General features: G+C 48.1%; 1 protein-coding gene across 1 annotated transcript in view; it reads left to right on the top strand.

The window, feature by feature from the left end:
- The window catches only part of SPOCK1 (SPARC (osteonectin), cwcv and kazal like domains proteoglycan 1), a 529,851-nt gene that overhangs the window by 357,393 nt on the left and 150,987 nt on the right, over positions 1-21,471 (top strand). Inside the window, exon 4 of the mRNA XM_021701920.1 lies at positions 17,749-17,875. Coding sequence (XP_021557595.1) covers positions 17,749-17,875 — 127 coding nt within the window. The remainder of the gene's footprint in view (positions 1-17,748; positions 17,876-21,471) is intronic.

Here is a 21,471-nt window from a genome sequence, read left to right as displayed (position 1 = left end):
AAGCGTATGTCCTACAAAGACTCACTCATGAATATTCGCAGCCGCTTTACTTGTAATAGCCAAGAGCTGGAAGCAACCCCAGAGGTCCATCAACAGGTGAATGGATAAACAAATTGTGGTACATCCATGCGGTGGATTACTACTCAGCAATAAAAAGAGATAGGCTATCGATGCATGCAGTAGCATGGATAAATTTCATTATAACTGCTGAGTGAAAGGACATAGTCCAGAAAAGAGTATAGACTCTATAATTTCTATTTACCTGAAATCCTAAAGAATGCAAGCTAATCTGTGCTAATAGAACGCAGATCATTGGTTATCTGGGAGAACAGGTCAGTGGGGTGTCGGAGCATTCTTTAAAGCTAGATAATGCAGGATGGATCTTTAGGGAAATAGTTATACTCTGTTAGATGCCAAAAATCCCACTGGCAAAAGAACTCATTGGGGGAAGAGGAGTTTTTTAATGCAACAATGTGTTATTCTCCCTGACTTAGATTTTGGAATTACCATCTTAGGCTTTCTTAAAGAGAATGCCCTCTCAGGAAACAGGGATGGACAGAAAGTCATACAACCCACAGACGGCTCTGCTCTTAGGGTTTCGCTGCCAGTTAACATGGCTGGTTCTGATTTATTGCTTTGGGTGGGCGGGAGCTGGGGGTGGGATTCTCCCTACAGAGCGATGAACATTGATTTTACCTCTCTGTTGCCATTGATTTTCATTTGGAGAATGGAAAATTGAAGCATTTGTTTTAAGCCTTGCAGACAAGCCGCATTCTTGAATTCTGCAAGTGTATTGTGAACGGGAGGAAAAGGGTGTCAGGATGGGACTTAATCTGAGCGTACCCTTGGAAGCCTTCTGAGAGCAGTGGGAACTAATCTGTTTTTAAATAAGGAGCCGGCGGCCAGTCTTCCCAGTGGGCTAGGCCTCTCTAACGTAATGGCCCTTTATCTCTGCTTCCTAATTATCTGGAATAACAACGAATTCTCTGCACCGGCGAAGAATTCAGATTGAGTCCAGGCTCATGGTGCTGTAGACCAATCTGAGAGCTTTCTGTCTTTTATGTGAACTTGGAAAAAAAGAATCAAAGTGTTTGAGGTCAGAGAGAAGTACATGACAGAATGTGCCTCAAATACCAAACTCTCAGAGGATATTTGAAAGGATGATGGTTATTTCATCTCAGTTTTGTTTTACAACAAAGCACTGCCTTCTGCTACAGGGGGTTTGAATGGCTTGATTATACATACACATATCTGTCTCGGTTTGGAAGACACACGGCCATGTGGAAAGTGGGTGATTCCTGGGCGTCTGCATGGCATTCTGGTACTTCACAACTCAAGGCCTTGCCAATGACCAAAGTGTGATCATGCTTGTGTTCCTTATTACGTTTTCATCTTTATAGAGCTCACACTTCTTCTCCAAGGGGCCCTTGCATTGCCTTGTGTTCTCTTTTAACCTCAAGGGATCTTCCTTTTCCCTGCTCTGGGCCCGGGCAGGGTGCTGGTGAGGGCTTGGTGCTGTTTCTAGGCCACTGATGGAAATTATGGAGCTGAGATTTGGGTTTGAGCCCACTTCTAAATCAGCCACCTTATTAAACAGGAAAACCATCACTGTGATCTCTTTACTCATGGTCACTGAGGCGAACAAAGGGAGAGTGGTTGGTTCAGGAGATGCCACTTCTTGACCACCTACCATGTTAGACATACTTGGCCGAACAGATCTTGCTGACTTCTCACGGTATTCAGATAGGTCTGCATTATGATCCCCATTTTACAGATGGGATTATTGAGGTCCTGTCAGTAACTCCTTTCCTGGCAAAGGGCCCGTAAGGGGCAGATTTGAACCAGAATGGAGGAATGGCACACGGCCACCTCTGCTGTACAAGTCATGGGTGTGAGCTCTCACTGGCTAGTTTGCCTTTTCTATCTGTGCTGAAGCCCACCAGTCACCCAGTTAATCTGCCGACTGGCTCCTGGCCCTAGAGGTAATAAGCACAAGCTGGTACCCTTCTGTCCTAACTCCTGCCACTAACAGAGCCGTTGGTGAGGGCGTGACTGACACCCATTTCCTCCTTTTCTGTGCCCAAAGCGGTCATTCTGGGTTCATTTTTCCCCTTGGTGGTTTTTCCAGAAGTTGTCATTGAAACCACATGTCACTTAAACATAAGAGATATTTATTTAAACCACAGCCTTTTTTTTTTTCTTTTTTTCTTTTTCCAATGGAAGTATTGTATGCCTCTGCCTGGAAGGACCTAGCTGCTCCTGGGGACTTCAGTGAGCAAGATTTCGTAACTCAAGCCAGCCAGTTGCCTTCTCTGTTCCTTTATTTTCCTCTCTGAAATTGAGAATATTGATTACACGAGCTTGACGACAAGAGCAGCAGAGAGTAAAAAGCAATTCATAATGGAGATGTGAATAATTGTGTAGAATTTTTAGTCCCTTGGAACAAAGGGGACGGAGGGAAAGGCAAATCTTACTTTGTAAGGCAGATTCACTAGGCGAGTTTTATAAACACATTAAAATCATGACTGTTGGTAAAATTTACCAGACCGAAATTTGGCCTGCCTTGTTTCCCCCTCACCCTTTTTTAAAAACTTTACTGCCAGTGCCCCCACAGGTTATACCCGAAGACGGAGGGCAGATGAGGGCAGTTACTGAGTGAGCTCTCCCAGTGAGTCTGGCTGGACAGTTTCTGAGTGTGATTCTTAGGGACCAGAGCCTCTGCTCTGCCAGAGCCCCTCTCTGGCCCTCGCCACCCATGACCACATGCTCATCTCTCCCTCCCAGGTTGCACTGCTTGAGATGCCCTTTCCAGAGAGGGCAGTTTGTATTTCCCGTTGACCCCAATGCATTGGATTGTTGTCTTTTTCTCTTTTTTCTTTCTTTCTTTTTTTTTTTTTTTTTTGAGCCATGTTCTCTCTGTAGGAGATTGGAAAGGTTTTATCGTTAAATTCCCAGAATGTGCATGTGCCCAGATACAAAGTTGCTGGGAAGCCAGAAAGCCAAGAGTGTGTGGAGCTGGGCCAGGCACTGACATTCGCCCCACCCTCTGGACTCCTCCGCCTGCGTCTGTTGCAAAGCCTGCATGCGGCTGCTGCGTGGTCCTCCCCGGGATGACGGTGGTGGCTCTGTTGATTGCTGTCCTTGCCCATTAAGAAACGGACAGAGAGGCAGATTTCATGCATCAGATTTAAATGGATTAGAAAGAGGAGGTTGAGGTGGGTGTGCAGGTTTTGAAGAGGCAATCATTAGGTGTGATTTCCGCCAGGGCTCAGGGCGTGCTGGGAAGCACACAGGTGTGAAGCATTACATTAGCACGCTCATCCCTAAACACTAGGGAACAGACAACTCCAGCCCCTCTGCGACTCACTGACGATGTTCCTTTGCCCATGCATTCTGGGGGCCCTTTATAGCATCCAGAGAGAGGAGGATCCAGGTATCCCGGGGTGGGGGCGGCAGGGGGGCGGCAAAGCCTATGTGGTCCCCCCTCACAAAACACATCATCTTCTTTTACAAAAGGGGTCAGATTGAATTTTCCCACTTAGATTAGCTTCTGCTTTACTTTTCTGAATTCTCTTTCCTTTTCCTTTGTTATTAATAAATTTGCTGTGGCCTGCTTGCTTTTCTGCTGAAACGCATCAAGATCCCAACTCGCAGGTTTTCAGTTTAGACATTTTATATCAGATTAATTCAACCCATGAACCATGAAAGACATTCTTTATGGGTATTGGACACCTTAGTAGGGCCCATCTGGGGGCATTGACCATGCAGCTTCTGGGGCCAGAAAATGGACTCAGGATGATTTAGATGGGCATCCAGGGCTATCTTTGGAAGTTCTTTTGTTTTAAATAGAATGTTCTCAGGCTAATGTCCTGTCTTTAATGTTCCTCATGGAGATGGTGGGCAGAGGGTGAGGCCCTCCATGCACAGAGGGACAGGAGAGATGAAAGTTAATTAGTTTGGGGACTTTGGTACCTTTCCAAGGCACTCTCTTAAATGATGTTTTTAATGGGCACGCTGAAACGGATGCGGCTCTATTACTGGGTTGGGAAAGGCCCTCCTTCCAGCCTGCCTGGCTGTCCGTGATCTTGCCACAGCTGGACATGCTAGTGTGCTGCCTTTCCACTAAACTTGGAGCAGCACTTTTCATTATTACCTGGTGGGAGAGAGGAAGCCCCGGCTCCAACATCCTGTGGCGATGAGTAATTCCCAAGTGCAGGGCAAGATGACAGGGCTCTGGTCCAGCCTGGAATTCGAGTCTTCCTCTTGGGAGATGCTAGGGGAGGCCATCCTTGAATACAGCAAGACTGATAAAGGGCTTTAGGACTCGAGTCTCTCCTGTTATAATTTTGGCAGCACTAGCCCTCAGAAAACAGCTCACATACACCAGGGATGCTGGGTTAAAGGTCCTTAATTCAGAATCCACTAAGTTGGAGTCTGTGATAATTTCTTGATTTAACAAATATTTATGGAGCCTTCCATTTGCCAGACCCTGCTGTGTGTTTGGAATGTGATGAAGGGGCATGATCTCGCCTTGCGAAGAGCGAAGTCTACAGGAAAAAAGAGATAAAAAAGAAATTAAGTATCTAATAAACTGTCATAAGCGCTAGGCAGGATAAGAGCAGGGTGTCCTAACAGAATCCTTTAGTTGGTTGAACGGGGGTTAGTGGGGGGGGGGCACGTTGGGGAGGTGAAAGGTGAGAGGTGCCAGCTGGGCCAAGAGCAGGGAGAAGTGTTCTCAGAAGAGGGAACAGCCTTTGCAAAGGTCCTGAGTCAGGGAAGGGGACGGGATTTGGGGTCTAAAGGAAAGAAGAGGAGGGAGGCCTGTGCCGCAGGAAGGTGGTGATGGAGGGGTTCGTGGCTGCCTGTGAATGGAAGGGGCGGCCGGGCCAGAGCCTTCAGAGCCTTGAAGGCCATGGGACACGTTTGGCTCTCAGGCCCCTTGAGAAGGGACATCTTGTGTGGCTTTACATAGGAGAGTGACAGAATTCTGTGCCTTAGGATGGCCTGGGTTTTCTTGCATTATTTTTTTCAAGATTTTATTTATTTATTTGACAGAGAGAGGCACAGCGAGAGAGGGAACACAAGCAGGGGGCGTGGGAGAGGGAGAAGCAGGCTTCCCGCCGAGCAGGGAGCCCGATGCGGGGCTCGATCCCAGGACCCCGGGTTCGTGACCCGAGCCGAAGGCAGATGCTTAACTGACTGAGCCACCCAGGTGCCCCTGCGTTCTTATTTTTTTTTTTTAAGCCACACCGTGTGCTTTGTGAAAGGAGCCAGAGGCCCTGGGTGTCTGTGTGCATTCACGTGAAGATCCTGCAGATCTCATTGAAGCTTGTGGCCTGGGAGGAGATTAGAGACAAAGATTGTATATAATCAAAGCCAGAAAATTTTAAAAAATGCAATGGAATAAAGTTAAGGTTCCAAGAAGCAGGCAACCATTTCCAGCTGCAGTGGGGTTGGGACAAGGGTGGAAGACAGAGAAGGGGCAGCATTCACTAGTGGTATTCACTAGCATTGCTAGTGGTGTAAGAGCATGTGAGCACAGTGTGGCCCACACACATTGGGACTTGCTCAGTGCCACACAGCTGGTGCACAGCAGAGCTGGGGGGGCCAGGGCAAGGCTGCCCCGAAGCCCATCTGCTCTGTAAGGGCCACTCTGCCCTCGAGACGCTTTCCTACACTAAATCTCCATTTCCTTTCTAAATGCCGACTTTCACACTAGCCCATGGCCTTGTGGTAAAGAAGCAGTAGACATAGTGCTGGCACATAGTAGGTGCTCAATTAAAGTTAGTCTTCTGTCTGAGTCTCCAGTTCCTCGGTGAACATCTAGTTGGAGGAATAATCCTTGCAGACCTTGCAGAGTTGCTCAGGCCTACACGAGGTCACACATGCAAGGGCCCTGCTCTTGTTAACGTTCTGGATGGTATCAGTTGTCATGATTGGTAAGTTCCCTCCTGGCAGAGCACGCCCTTGCTCCTTGTTAGGCTAGTCCCCCTTACTTGCACTGCCCACACTCCCTCTGGGGCATAAGCTCAGGTCTTGGCACATGTTCAGGACATATTGAAGGGATGAATGAGTCACTTAATTCTAGAAAGAAGCTGGAGATTCAGGGCCAGGCTGGTGTCTTTAATTAGGAGCTCTGAGAGGTCAGCGAGTCACAGAGCAATGCTCCAAGTCACGTCAGGGCTGTTCATATGAGGGCGGGGTATATCCCATTTCCCTTTGTAGGAACAACCATACTCTTGACCATCCAGGAAAATGCTCAGATGGTTCCTGTGAAACCCCACAGGGAAGCCGGAAGCAGTGTGTCAGTCTGGTGTGAAAGTGGTCTTGTTATTATTGGGAAGGGGCAATGTACTCCGGACTCCGCACTGTCCTCACCTGGTGGCCTGTTCCTGGGGCACCCTGCCTCTTTGCTCGCCTTCACTCTCTGCTCAGTGGCTGGACACAGCTAAAGGTCCGCTGCCCTCTGGAGGTACAGGCTTGGTCTTGGAGGGGATAAGGTGTCATCTGTCTCATTGACCCCTCGAATCTCTCAGAGCTGGAGGTCTGTTCTTCAGAGTGCTACAGGAGGGCCTTTGAATCTGCCTGCAGGAAGGAAGGGACATGTGCTGGGCATCCACTCTGGCAGCCTCCATGAGCAGGGCCCCTGAGATTGGCACGTCTCCCCCGCAGCTCCCCTGAGACCAGCCTCAATTCGTCCTCTTCATCCAGGAGTCTGGCAGGCTCCAGAATCTCTTCTCTGTGAAGTCTGACTCCTCTCTCTCTTGATCTATGGGACTGGCCCTTCCTGCCTTCCAGAACAAGAAGGGCTGCTTGCAGCCCATGTTGCCTGCTCAGCCAGGAGATAGCCCAGTGAGGCAGCAGGCACTGTTCTCTTGGGTCCTTCTCTGAGCTGGGGAGAGGCCTGATGCACAGGGGCTGGGCAATGAGCTCCCTACCACTGGGAGGTCCTTGGGCCTCCAGTGTGAGCCCACAGTGCACCTGCCAACTGATTGGACCACATTGGGGTGACATTTGATTCCCTGCTAATCTACCCACTCTCCAACTTTACCAGTTCTCCCTGTGCCATTATTTCATCTGGTGTTATGGGGCAAAGTTGGATTGTTGCTCTTAATGACTCTGTTGATTACTTTTGGACCTTTGGTGGCATGTCCAAACAACTTGGCATCAGAGTGATACTTGGTAGATAAGGGCAGAGTGGAGGGTTGGGGTAATGGTCCTGGCAAGGTGCTGTTGATGGGAGTGTAAATTGGTTCACCATTTCTGGTGGGCATTTTGGCCTCATTGACCCCATGATTCCACTTTGGAAAATCTATCTCATGGAAATAGAGATGCACATTAAGATTTGTATACAAGAGTGTTCAGTGCACTTGACTACAGAATCATAGAAATGGAAACAACCTCCTCACTGTCTGGTCATAGAAGAATGCTTATGGGCCAATCATGGTGTGCCTTCTGGAGAATCCCTTTCCTCTAGGTGACCCCTGCCTGAACTCTTGTGGTATTGGGAGCCTCCTTCCCCAGCCTTCTCTAGACAGACACTCTGTCTCTGTACAGCTCTCACTCACGGTGTGAGGTGTCTTCCTTACAGTGACTTGAATGGATTTTCTGTTGGTAGCTTCTGCACATTGGTCCAGGTTCTGCTCTTGAATAGCATTGGGACCTGTGGATTTATCATTCCCTGTGCCAGCACATTCTGGAGCATCGCGTCTGTACGTGGGATCGGCTGGGAACCTGACTGAGTATAGCTAGAGTGACTGGTGATGAAGAGCTGCAGGGCACATCCAGGGGACTCAGAACACAGTGGGTGGGACGTCAGAGATAGCCTCAGGGCGAGGTGGTGTGTGAGTGGACGCTTGCAGAAGGGTGGGAGGATCGTGGCAGCGGAAGATAAGAGTTCGAAAAGACCCAGGACCGTGGAGTTAGCCTTAGTTCCTGGCCACATTTCCAGAAAATTCCCCACCAGTGAAGGCCACAGAGCCTTGTCAAGGCTCCAGCTTCTTTACTGTGACAAGGTGAAGAAAGCTTCCAGATCAGGGGCAAAGTTACGGTGCTGATGGGGCTCTTTCTGCCTCCTGCAGTGCTTTGGGGGCATGGCCGGCTGTGGATGGTGTGTGCATGATGGTGTCCAGCTCCTCCAATACCACGTGCCCGTCAGCTTCCTGTCTCTGGCCTGTCCTGCAAACCGCAGCGTCCCCGATGTCGTACTGTTTCCCCACTTCTGTTTCATTTCACTAGCTTGTTCTTCCCAAGGTAGATCATACATGGCCGTCTCAGGACAGGGTGCTTTGTTGCTGGTGACTAGAAAACAAATATGAGAATCCTTTCTCTCAGACACATGCCCACAGTCATGAACTCTCCCCCCAGGAATGCCAGCCCATGTTTTCTAAGATGATAGCAGCAGAGCTGATGGTGGAGTTGTCTTGTCTGCACCTTGTCTGGAATTGCACCCTTGTCTGCACACCTGAGCTTACAAACAGCACCCTCAGTTCTTCCTGCAAAGGGTCAAGATTATGAATGCTCAAGGAGGGAAGCCAGATGAAATTCTCGGCCTTGGGCTTGCTTGCTCATCATTTGATTTTTCCCAATTAGTGTGTCCATTGCTAACAATTTCCACTAAGATCTCAGGGCTGGAAGGGGACCTCTCTTTTTTGGGCCATCGCACAAAGAAGAGCAGTAAAATGAGACATCAAACAGGGATGCCGAAGGTCAGTGGGTAATAGTCACAATTTCTTTGCTGCCCCCTTTTAGGAAGAAATAGATTTTTTAAGACTGAGTACTTCACTATCCACTATCCTACGGAAATAAAGAAAGCTCAACCGTTCACTTATATTTTCCTAATAGCTTGCCATTACACTGCAGGCTTGGCGTTTTCCTTCACAAAGCAAAATCTTAGTTGGGTTGTGTGTGTGTGTGTGTGTATGTATGTGTGTCCATCCATGCATGCGGACTGTTGATGCTTATAGGTCTCCACGGCCACATTCGTGTACCAAGCTGAACTCTGATTTCAAACCCCACTGTCCCTGCCTCCCAGAGCCCCTTGCTACCCCTGGCCGAGCTCTATCACTCTCTTAATAGGAGGTGACTGCAGACCAGAGTCTCCAACCCGCAGTTAGTAGAATTTACATATCAGCCTGCTAATCTTCCTGATCTGGTCAGGAAACACTGAGAGCATGTTCTTGGCTAAAAGTAGGTTTGACAAGGATCCCTGGACATAGATATTCAGTTTCAAGTATAAGGGAACGTTGATTGCAAGTAAGGTCTAGAAATGTCTGTGTCATCTGGCAAGTTCCTTTTCTTCCTGCCCTTTGTGCACTTTTGACCACACACATGGCTTCTGACACTCGTAAATGGAGAATGGCTGGCGGGGGGGGGGGGGGGGGGGTGTTTCCGAAATGGACGGCACATTGCTTGCTCCGTAGAGATGTTCTTGGACAAGGTAGCAGTCTGTGAGAATCTTCAGCATCTCAAGATGTAAGAATAAAGAAGTTAAGGCAACACCTACCTCACATCAATGCAGACGTTCAGAGTAATTAAATATGATCATTACCCTTTAGTAATAGTGGTGACATGTGATGTGTGTGAGAGCAGTCTGTCAGTTACAGGGCTAGCATCGGCTTTGGATTCTTTGCCCAATTTCTGGCACATAGCAGGTATTTACTAAGTGTTTAGTGAAAAAGTAAAGATTGTGTTTAGAATCCTAGCTGCGTTTAGGATGTTTATACCTTCAGTTTTGATAGCTTTCCTTGAACAAATGCTCAACATAATTTGGAAATTTAGTTCAGATACAGTGATCTGACCCCTCAGTCTCCCCTGAAACCTTTGAGGCCCGGTCACCTTTATTTAGGTGAACTAAGTCCCCTTTTTCCCAGCAGAGAGAGAGACAGAGCAGAAGCAGGGGGAGTGGGAGAGGGAGAAGCAGACTCCCTGCTGAGCAGAGAGCCCGATGCGGGGCTCGAACCCAGGACCCCGGGAATATGACCTGAGCTGAAGGCAGATGCTTAACTGACTGAGCCACTCAGGCCCCCCTAAACTACCCTAGCTTCTTTAAACACAACTGGAGACATGGGAGACACAGTCAGGTGTGGATTTGGCAACCTGCATTCTTTAAAAATTCTGAAAATGCATTTTTTTAGATTTGGAACAACTTAGATGAGCAGCACATGATTGTCTGTCGGGCAATAGCCGTGTCGAGTCACCAAGCAGAGGTTCCCTTTCTCAGACCCTCAGGCCTTCCTCGTCTTCTTCCCTACCTTGAGTTCATTTACACAGTCGCATACAGTATTTTTGGAAACTGTCATCTGGCTCTTGACTCTTCTCATCTATGAAGAGTAGATGCATCCCCAGCTGCCTCGGCCATGACACAGCTCAGGTGACAGGCGGGTCATGGAGACTCAGGTTGACCTTGACCTATACCTGGAAGATGATCCTGCTTTTGGAATTGCTGACATACCAGGCACATAATTTTTTGGTGGCCCTGATTCTGCTCTAAAACTGTAAAAACACATAGTTTTTCTATGGATTTGAAGGTACTTTAGAAACCTTGTTGATAATGGTTTGGAAGCATGCCTGTGAACCGATGGCTCTCTCCTTATTCCGGGGCTTGAGGTGTTTGAGCCGTGACGTGGAGTATATCATGAGCTTCACCGACCTTACCTGGGTCAACTCCAGTGGGGAGAAGCCTTGGGGAGGAGTAAATGAGAAACATCACTGAGTAAAGGGCTTAAGACAATGCCTGGAACTTGAGAGCTTAAAACATGTTAATTACTGTTGGTAGTAATAATAATAGTATCAGGAGAATAGTAAGTCCTCACTAAATGTATAGCTGCTATTATTATGTATTTGCCCTTTTAAATTTCAAGCATTTGTAAGCAGCACGTCTTTGTACCACGTGGGTGCCCAGTAGCACTTAGGGTACCCCTAGGCACACCCTAGTGACTGCATGCACACTGAGAGCTCTTCCTCTCTTCTCTAATGGACATCTGTTCATTAGGAAAACTGGACTCTCTTGGGACAGGATCTTGCATCTGTCATCTTCTTCCTTTGGAAGAGGATAGAGACTTATGAGTCCATGGATACCAGGATGGAGAGTGTCTGACGTGAGAGCCTGTCTCTGTCATCAAAGCAGCTTTTGCAAATGACACAGGCCATTATGCTCTTCCTGTGTAATTTTATGACTTCATGTAATGACTTGAATAACCCTAACAACGGAGGAATTATAGCATCATTTTACATGACAGATTATTCCAGTGGTTAACATGTTTTTCATTTCAATTAACATTCATTATTTTGTCTCTGGTTCAAAATAGCCAGCACTGTTAGCTCTCTGAGTATCTTCCATCCTTGTTTTAGAAGCAATTAGTTCAGATTTTGCAAACAAATTCAGTGTTGTTTTTGAATGGGCAGTTTGGTATTAACAAGAGAATACAATGCTTGTGATGCTGGCTACCAGCCGACAAACACTGGGATCGCTGGAAACGGGCCCTTCTTGGGTGGGTTCTCCATGGCTCTGAGCTGACAGGTCTGCTTTAGAGAGCTGATGGGAAAACAGACACAGGACAGAAGAAAAGGTCCTGGGACTGTGACTGGCTGTTCCATAAGCCTCAGTTTCTCCCTTCTGTATAATGGGTTAATGACAGTATCCACTGTCAGAGGGTCATGGGGTAGGAGGAGTCAGGGAGATGTGTTCAGGGCCCTTAGACAGGCAGGTGGTTGTCCCACAAAACTACTCAAGTCCTGCTAGCTACTGTCACTTACTATCTGGACTTGCTTTACTCTTTGACCAGCTGTTCACACAGAGTAAAGCAATTTTATCTAAAGTTATGCACCTGTTAGAATACCGGGGTGCTATACAATGAAGGGCCTTTTTTCAATAACCAAAAGAAAATTAAGTCAACAATGCTGTATAGGCTCTTAGCAGCCCCCGCCCCCAGTATACCCTTAAATTTTTTTTGGACCTAGATTGTTGAATTTCATCATGCAGGATCGATGTCAAGAAACGTATACCTGCCCATCTGTCACCGAGAAAATTATTCCGAAAGTGTCTGTCCTGCCACTGTTTTGCCTTAGGTCTTGGCTATGGTCCTCCTCTGGTCATGGCCAAGTGAACTGATGTCATCAAAGACCTCGTTGAGTCAACTGTGGGGAATTGGCAGGAGAGGGGCCTTGCCTTGATTGGTGAGGGTGGGGACATCTGAGTGAGGAGTGGCAGGGTCCAGTGGGAAACAAGAGCAAGACATTCCTGGTGTGTGGACTTGAAGGTTAAGGTTGGCATTTCCAGGAACTTAGGACGGGAACGTGTTGGAAAGAGTGGTCACCGTCTGGTCGGTCTCGCTTGTAGCTGCTGCCCTCTTGCAAGAGTGTGAGTTGCTCTTGTATATAATATGAATGCTAATACATTTATTTACATACTATACTGAAGAGAAATCCTCTGAGTGGTGTTCCAAAGAATCATTTTGGAACAGTGTAAGTCTTGAAATTGAGACTATTGACATGAGATTCTGTGCTGTGCTGTTCCCTTTGCTGGAAGGGTCCCATCATTTGAGTATACCCAATAATGAGTGCTGATAATTTCCGTTGTTTGAATTTTCACTTCAGGCTATTATTTCACTTCAGGCTATTATTTCTTTATAATATTATTAAACTTAATATTTCCTGTTTTTTTAAAAAACATGTAAATATTGTGAAGAATGTAGAAAAACTTACTCTTTTAGCAATTCTTGAGGATTCCTAAGAATTCTGATTTCTCGTTCCTAAATCCTAAAAATTAGTATCTGCTGGGAATTTGGAGCCACTGCGTCAGAGGTCCTTACCCAGCTTGGGAAGCAGTCTGACCTCTGGAACAGGAGGAGCCTTCAGCCCTGACGTGCAGAGCAGAGTTCCCTCCACCCACTTCTCAGTTGGCTTTAGAAAATTTTTGCTAATTGTTGTTTTTTCAAGTTTGAATTCTTGTTGCTTAAAACCACACACTAGGTCTGTCTTCTAGTTAGTGCTGGTAATTTCCAGAAATAAAAGGAGGAAGTTCTAAAGGTCCAGATTAATAGATTCACCTTTTTCACTGAACAAACTCATGTGTTGAGGATTGACTGTGTTTCCAAGCCCCGGGAGCACAAAAATGGTGACAGCCAGTCTACCCTTTAGGCGTGCACAGTACACTGAGGAAGATAGACTCAAAAAGAACTGCTTTATGCTGCAGTGGATGTCACAGCTGAGTCTGAACCAGATGTAATGTTGGCACAAATAATGTCATGATTAGTCTCCTTGAGGTCGGGCTCACAGGTTCAGGAGCGACGTCTTGAAAGGCAGTTGATTGAAGCTGGAACGAGGGACACACATTTACCATGAAGGCAGAAAGTCTTTGTGCAGTCATGTAGACTTGCATTTGCATGGCTCATACAAGGAACATGGAGGAGGCTCATAGGGCTGGCTGGAGTTGGAGCAGGAGGACCGAGTGATGCGGGAAAGTGGTGAGGGCATGAAGGGGAGGTGTCCAGGATGGGCTCCAAGGCTTTTAGCCTGAGTCTACCCCATGTCCTATACCCTATCGGAATAATCGTAGCCACTTACATTTGGTCAAGTCAAAGCAAGGTTCTCACTGGGAGACTAGGCGGGAGCCTGACCGGAAGTGATCACAGGACCACGGCGGCATGGGCATGCGGCCGGACTGCCTGTGGAGGGGCCCCAGGAGACTTACTGCGGGAGGCAGGTACTGAACCGGGGCTTGTAGAATTTCGCCTTAGGAGGCAGAGAAAATGGAGGGGAGCAATGTGGATGGGAATGAAGATGCATCAGATGGAGGAAAAAATCCACATGGTGGTAGAGGTGCACAGAGATTGTTGTTGGGCAGCAGAGGGTGGCTGGAGTAAAAACACTTGGTGGTGGTGGTCCGTGTGTGTGTGTGTCTGCGTGTGTGTGTGTGTGTGTGTGTGTATGTGTCGGGGTGGGAAGCAGGCACTGACCCTGCAAAGGTAGGGCTCAGTCAATGTAATACCAAAACTAGGAGGTCAGCCTGTGCCCCGGGAGGGGGGTGGGAAGAGGGAGGTTTTAAGTATGGGAGTCATGTCATCAGATTTGTACTTAAGAATCATCTTTCTGCTTCAGAAACATAAATGCTGGGAATTTTGGTAAACTTAAAAAAAAAAAAAAGATTGAGAATAAGCAGTTAAGCACAAGAGAAAAAGAAGTGCCCATGACCTGCCAGGTATCTGTGTGCTGTCCTTTCTGGGTTGCTTGTAGGTTGGGATTTTCTTTATGGTGTTGTCAGTAGGGTAGGAGGTGTGGCTGCCCCTAGCACCAGCCAGCTCAGGGTGGAATTAGGGCTTCATGGCCAATTGAAAGGCTGGCAGGACCTGCTTCCCAGATTAAATTGCTTGTGTCATGCCAGGTGATGAATGTCTGTGGCATTGGGTATAGCATTTCCATCAAGACTCCTTCATAGGATTTCATTCTTGGACTTAAGAAGTGAAATACCTTATAGTCCGAATACTTAGTCCCTTGCCTTGACTGGATGGGTTAAGTTTTAGGGTTTGGGTGAATTGTGGGGATTGAAATACACACAGTAGCCAAGGAAGTTCTGCCTCCATGGGATCACATAAACTTGCAACATAACTTTATATAATTTGTCCCCGGACGGAGACCATAGGTTTGGGTGCCATGTCCACCAGAGTCCTAGTGAGGTAAGGAACATCTGAGTTTGCTCCAGTGTGACAGGTAGGCCTGTGAACATTGAGATTGGGTTGGCCTTTTTACCTCTAGTCCCCAAGGCATCCTACGAGAGAGAGGTCAGACATGGTGCCTCCATGACCGCCCGACGCTGGGTATGCTCAGCTTGCTCCTTTGCAGGTGCAGAGCCAGGGACAATGTTTCAGAGGAGTCTTATTTATAAAATTGCCCCCTGATGATGAAAATACAGATGCCAAAATAGGAATTAAAATGGTCCCAGAGCGGTGTCGCCGTTTCCAGAATAACTTCATTTTGACAAATGCATGTGAGGTAGCTTTGCTGTATTTCTGTGTGACACTGGCCAAGTCACATCCCATCTGTGTCTCCTTCCTCATTTATTATAAAGTAGACTTGTTGGACTAAATTCGTTTTAAGGTATTTTCTTGTTCTGACAGTCTGTGATTTTGTGATGAACTTCTGAGTGAGCGCTGCGGTGGTCAGCACATAGCGACCCACCCACTCACCCCCCCGGGGATCGAGGGAGCCTCCATGATGCCCCCGGCCTGCTAGCAAGCATCAGCCAGCCTCATCTCTTTGTGTCCTCATGATGAACTTAGTTTAATAGTGAAGTTCAATGTCCAGGGGTAGGGATGGCCTGTCATTAACTGGTTTTTGATAGGTGATTCCATTTCTTCCTCAAAGTCGTTGGCTCGGTGTTCACTTCTCCCTACTCTCCCTTTGGTTCAGCCCCTTCTTTCCTCTGGGGCGTCATTGTACGTGGTTATATCTGCTGTAGCAAAGCTGCCCACTCTTTGGGCTTTATAGCCTCTTTCTGGGAACTCATAACAAGAATTGCTTCAGCATTGGCCATGAACCCTGGGGACTGATCCAGGAGAGGGGTTGCCAGATGCCAGAACTGCTCCCTGTATTTGTGGATTCATTATCAATGTCAGTCTGCCACGTGAATGATGATAAATGTGTGGCGTTCTGCCGAAGGGATCGTGGACTCTCAGATTCACCCCGTGCTGACAGCCCGCTTGGCCGCTGCATGGAGTCCCATCACCCATCCTCCCTTCTTCTCTAGTCTGGAGCAGACCTTGAAGGAGTCAGGTATGTTTGGCAAAGGATCCTAGGAGACTTCATGTCCATGTGATTTAGGAATGGAGATGTTTTTATTTCAGACAGAAAGGCCAGGACAAGGTGAGCAGCTGTTACGGAAGCAGGGAGGCATTAGAGAGAGGACCACCCCTGACAAACACGTAGGTGCCCCCAAAGAAGTTTTAAGTTAGTAATCTAGGTGGGGCTGACAGGGGCTGAAGAAGAGAGATTCATCCTTGGTCACTGTGCAGCTGCCTCAATGTCATCGTAATCCTAGTCCTAGCCACTGATTGTCTTCCTGACTTCGGGCAAGGCTCTTACCCAACTTGGGCTTCACTTCTCACCATTCGTAAGATGAGCAAGCTGGACTAGGTGATCTCATGGTGTCCTTGTGGGACCTTCTTTTTCACTTCATTGGTCAGACAGGCCCAGCCCTCTGGCCCTGCCAGCCTGGCATCCCCTCATGGCCCTAAAGGTTGTGCTGTGGGTACATGGTCAATCTTAAAGGTAGTTTCCCAAACAGACCTTCCTCCTTGGACTGCCTCCCCTATATGGCTAGGGAAGGTTGAAGGTAGGATAAAAACCAGGTTGGGGGGTACTCTTCCTAGATCGTTTTCCTGGAAGAGTGTGGGTCACCTCAGACTCCAAATCCAAATTCATATGGAGCTGGAGATTTATTCTGTAACTAGTAGAAAAGCTTTCCTTCTGTGGCCCCATGAGTTCTTCCGGAGAGTTAAATGCCATTCCAAGTCTTGGGCCTTGGAATGAAGTCACATTTCTCTGGCAGTGGTAATTTCATCCTCTATACCCCATTATATTATTGGGGCAAATAAGAATTATAGCGACAGCTGACATTTTTATGGCTTTCTGGTGTCTAGGCATTAGACCAAATACATGCATCAGCTCATTTAATCCTCATGCCACTGGCTTGAAGTAGATTCTGCTTCCCCCCCCCATTTTACAGATGAGGAAACTGAGGCTTACTTACAGTTCCAGGGTTACATATCCTGCCAAGATCACATAGTGAGTAAGTGGCGGAGCTGAGATTTGTACTTGATGTCTTCTGACTCCAGAGCCCAGAGGTTAACCACCAGGCAGCACTGCAAGGGAAAAACGCTGGCAGGGCCCCATGATCACCTGGTGGATCCAGACGGCCCATCCTCCTGCTGGAGCTCGCCCCATGGCCGTGAGAGTCCCTCCCCCTGCTTTGTGGGGGGAGCAGCTGGGTGACGAGAGGAAGGGCGCAGTCACTGCAGGCCTTTATCTCAGTGGCTTCTGATTCATGGGTGGGGTGCCTTCCGTGGACATAGGCCATCCTAATAGCATCATTTGTCATTATGACACAGGTTAGGATGGGGGAAACTGGAGCCGGAATGGGAGAGTAGAATTCTAATTATTTTAGCAGTTTAAAGTGACATCCCATCAGAGCCTCTATAGAATGGCAAATTGGAAGCTGGACTGCAATTGCTTCAAAATGTATCCAGAGATCGTTTTCCACAGCTGTGATAAAGTCATTTGGTTGTGTTGGGAGATGTGTTTCTGTCTCAACTGCTATCTGAGTTGTGTGTGTGTCAGCCCGGTGGGAAGGCTGCCCATCAACCCCGGAGGAGTGCAAACTCCGGGGTGCTGTGCCCGGGTGCCCCGGACATGCCACACCCTGGACTGGGGGCTCGGGGAGCTGGTGCGGCCGCTCCCTCGTTGTTTCTTTTAATGTGCTGTGAATGTCTTTCCGTGTCACCAAGTCATGTTTTCCGTTATTTCTCCTGGTCGCATCTGGTGGGTGGAAGAACCGGGGCTTTTGGAGGAGACTCTCTTGTCCCTGTTAGTGTTGGAACAAACGGGAACAAACTCGCAAAGGCCTCCAGGATGAGCCTGGCTGTGTGACCAGCCCTGTTGTTGATTGATTGGGCTTTCGTCCAGGCAGCTTGCAGGTGAGACCCGTGGGGACCGGAGCTTCAGTGAACTTATCCCCTCTCTTTCCATCCTTAGGCAAAAGAAGGGGAGCGTGGCCCACAAACACTGGGTCGGACCCTCGAATCTGGTGAAGTGCAAGCCCTGCCCTGCGGCCCAGTCAGCCATGGTCTGCGGCTCCGATGGCCACACCTATACTTCCAAGGTCAGTCATCTCCGTTTTTTTTTTTTTTTTTTTTTTGTCATCGAGAATATCCCATGTCTGCGTGTTCTCACAAGTCTCTGTGCTAGCACGAGGGCCCGTGACTCTCGATGGGCTCTGGGCCTCACCCTCAAGAGGCTGCCGCATGAATAGACTCTCTAGCCGAAGAGACAGGATACAAATGTTACCTCCCATGGAACTGGAGTGATCAAGGACTATGGGGAAAGGATGGTTTCTGAGGGTGGCGTGTGATCCTAAAGTCAGTCCAGGCAGGCTTCCTGGAGGAGGTGAGGTAGCAAGCGGTTCCGCAGATGTGAGTCCTATAGCTGAGCCTGTGGGTGTCTCTGGAGTTTGCTGTAGGACATGGCCTTGCATCTCCCACAGCTCGAGCTGCAGTGCTTTTTTTCTCTCCTCCTCTTGTCTCTGTGAGGCTCCCTTGCACTTAGATTCTGGGGCTGAAGACGGTTGCTTTCAGCAGCACTGCTACCAGGTGGTTCTTGGGCTGGGTCCTGTCTTGGTCCTCCCTGCTCTGCACACACAGGTGACAGTGTCTCTTCCTGTGAGCCCCTCACCATCCTAACCTTTACACCATGGGGCTCCCACAGGGCTAGTGGGGGGCCCTCCCTGCCTGCTGTGCCCTGAGGCTTTTTTGGGTTATTTTGAGGCTGTGCCATGCTTTCCTGCTGATTCTCTGTTGCGCAGATGATATATTTTTGTTCACTGAAAGCAGAGTTGTATCCTCTCAGATTTTCACATTTTTCTAACTAAAGGGGATATGTTTAACAAAACAGGAAGCCAGAAGGTATGTCTAGCTTGTACTCAGGCCCGTGTAATCTGCTTTTTGGACCTCAACATCATAATCACTCTTTGACTGTTTGTTTATTCTTTCAACACATATCATCTGAGCCCTTCTTATGTGCCAAACTCTGTGCCAGGTGCTGGGGAAACTTAGAGTGGAAATAAAAAAAAGTTCACACATCTTCGTAGCCAGAGTCAGGAATCCTTATGTCCCCAGCCTCAGACCTGCCCTGGGAATTAGAGCTTCTCTGCCCAGGGTCACAGTCAGTAAATCCTGATTAAATAGTCCAGCTCAGCTTAGCGTACCCACCCTTGCCCCTTCCCCTCCTGTCCCTGGCCCCTGATGGAATCCGTTTGAGATAGTTTGTAGTAGGAGGGCTTGCTGCTGGCACCCTGAATACGTCTGGAACTGTGGATTTTGGGGGGCACTCATGAATTTGTTCTAGCCCCCATTCCACAAAGGCAGATGAGGCCACCTAAAGCCCACCTAAAGCCCAGCTTCTAGGGATGTGAACAGTCACCTGCAGATTCTGCTAAAATGCCCATTGCAACATAGCAGGTCTTGCGTGGGGCCTGAGTTTCTGCATTTCTAACAAGTTCTCAGGTGGTGTCCATGCTGCTGGTCACTGGACCACACTAAGTAGTGAGGACTTTGGTTTTTATAGACCTCTCCTAATAGATCTCCTTACCTCCCATCTGCCCTTCCCCTGCCCCCAAAGGTCGTTTCTGCATGACAGAAGAGGTGGGGAGGATTCTGTAATAAAGGTCTGTTTGTGTGTCTCCCCCTCTTAAAATGCTTGGCTATCTTTCTTCTTCCTGCTAAAACTAAACCCCAGACCCTTTCTCCTTACTAATGGAGCCTTCCAGAGTCAGCTGCCTTCCTACTCCATCATCACTCCTTATAGAAAAACTCCTTCCTTCACTGGTTCAGCACACAGTTTGTGAACATTTCTAGTTGTTCTAGGCCCTGTGCAGAACATGACAGTGGGAACTGAGACAGACACCATTCCAGCTCACTGGTGGTTGCAATCTGGTAGGGTAGACAGAAATAAATAAGTAACCAAACAGATAAATACGCAATTTCAAATTTTGGCAAGTGTTATAGTGGGGCTGAGAGAGAGAGAGAGAGAGAGAGAGAGAGAGAGAGACAGCGGGTGGGGGGAGAGGATGCTTTATAGGGGATGGTGAGGGAAGTCCTTTCTCAGGAGGTGTCCTTTAATAAAAGTGGAGGGTAGAATGTTCTACACAGAGAAAATAGCCTGGGCCAAGGCTCTAAGGCAGGATGCTGTGTGTGAAGAAGGAAGAGGATGCCTGTGTGGCTGTCACATTGGGGGCTGGGGGGAGAAGGAAGGTGAGAGAACAGTCTAAGAAGAGACCTGTAGCCAAAGCTGGAAGGTGAGCACATCATCCAGCAGTGCCTGGCTTGGGGGACACTTGTTACTGTAACTGCCACCTTCTCTGTGTCTGCCTTAAGAATGTGAGGCCCCAGAGACAGAAACAGTGCCTGTCCCCACCTTCACCAGGCACGGGATGCGATGCGTAGTGGGTGCTCAGTGAGTATCATGGACGAGAGGGGAGCCCCCAAGGACTCTGGCTGAGACAGAATGGCGAGAAGCTGGTCTGTGTAACCATCTGGGATTGGGAGTGAATGGGTTGCAGAGAGCTTAGTGATTGAGAAAAATAAGCTGTCCCCACCCCTGGCCAAGTTGCTTAGCTAAACACCCAGCCCGGGGCTCTGGCAGAGAGTCAGAGTTCTCCTTGCAATGCTTCTGTCTTTGTGAAGATCCAGCTTGTGCTGTTCAAATTATTCCGTCCAGCTCTGGAGTAAACTGTCTGATCCTCAAGCCTGAGACTGGAGACAGGCCATGAAATGTCAGTGGGTGATCAGGGCTGCTGGGGCAAGTGGCATGTTGCACATCAAAACCAGCAAAAACCTGCCCACTCACGTCTGTCTCTCGTTCTCTAAAGGAGTTTCAAATGCCAGCTCCCTGTGACTCCTGAGCTACAAGGAGCAGTAGTAACCTGTCAGCCGTGGCTTGAAGTGCTGTCAGTTGTCCAGGGAATGTCTCTGGAAATGCTTGCTGGTCATGGCCCCCTGCAGTCTGGGCAGGAAAGTTGGCTTTTTATTAGAGAAGGTTGCCTGCTCACCGGTACTGATAAATAGCTTGTAGGAGAGGCAGGATCAGGATTAGGAAGAGTCTTGCAATGACTCCTGATTCTTCAAAAGAAGTGTGACTTCCAGATACTGCTGTGCCCTCAAAGCCTTTATTGGCCTCAGCCTGCCTGTTGTGCTGGTGTCCTTGAATTCCAGCACCAGCTGAAGCAGAGTCCTCAGTTTCCCAAACCTACTCAGCTGTCTTTTCTAGAAGCAAACGAAGAGATCTAAAGCATTCTTATTAGGAGCTGTACTATCCTTCTCCCCGTTCTCCATATTGGGTATACTGAGGCCCACAGAGCCATGGGCAGCAGCGGAGTTTGAAACCCAAGGTTTCCTGCCTCCATGTCTGTAACCAGCTGCTGCTTTTTTTTTTTTTATTATGTTATGTTAATCACCATACATTACATCATTAGTTTTTGATGTAGTGTTCCATGATTCATTGTTTGCATATAACACCCAGTGCTCCATGTAGAACGTGCCCTCCTTAATACCCATCACCAGGCTAACGCATCCCCCCACCCTCCTCCCCCTATAGAACCCTCAGTTTGTCAGAGTCCATAGTCTCTCATGGTTGTCTCCCCCTCTGATTTCCCCCCCTTCATTTTTCCCTTCCTACTATCTTCTTTTTTTTTTTTTTTTTTTT

Source organism: Neomonachus schauinslandi, chromosome 7, assembly GCF_002201575.2.
Source record: "Neomonachus schauinslandi chromosome 7, ASM220157v2, whole genome shotgun sequence".
NCBI lineage: Eukaryota > Metazoa > Chordata > Mammalia > Carnivora > Phocidae > Neomonachus > Neomonachus schauinslandi.
Note: the sequence above shows the minus strand (reverse complement) of the source record. Positions and strands in the feature narration are given on the sequence as shown.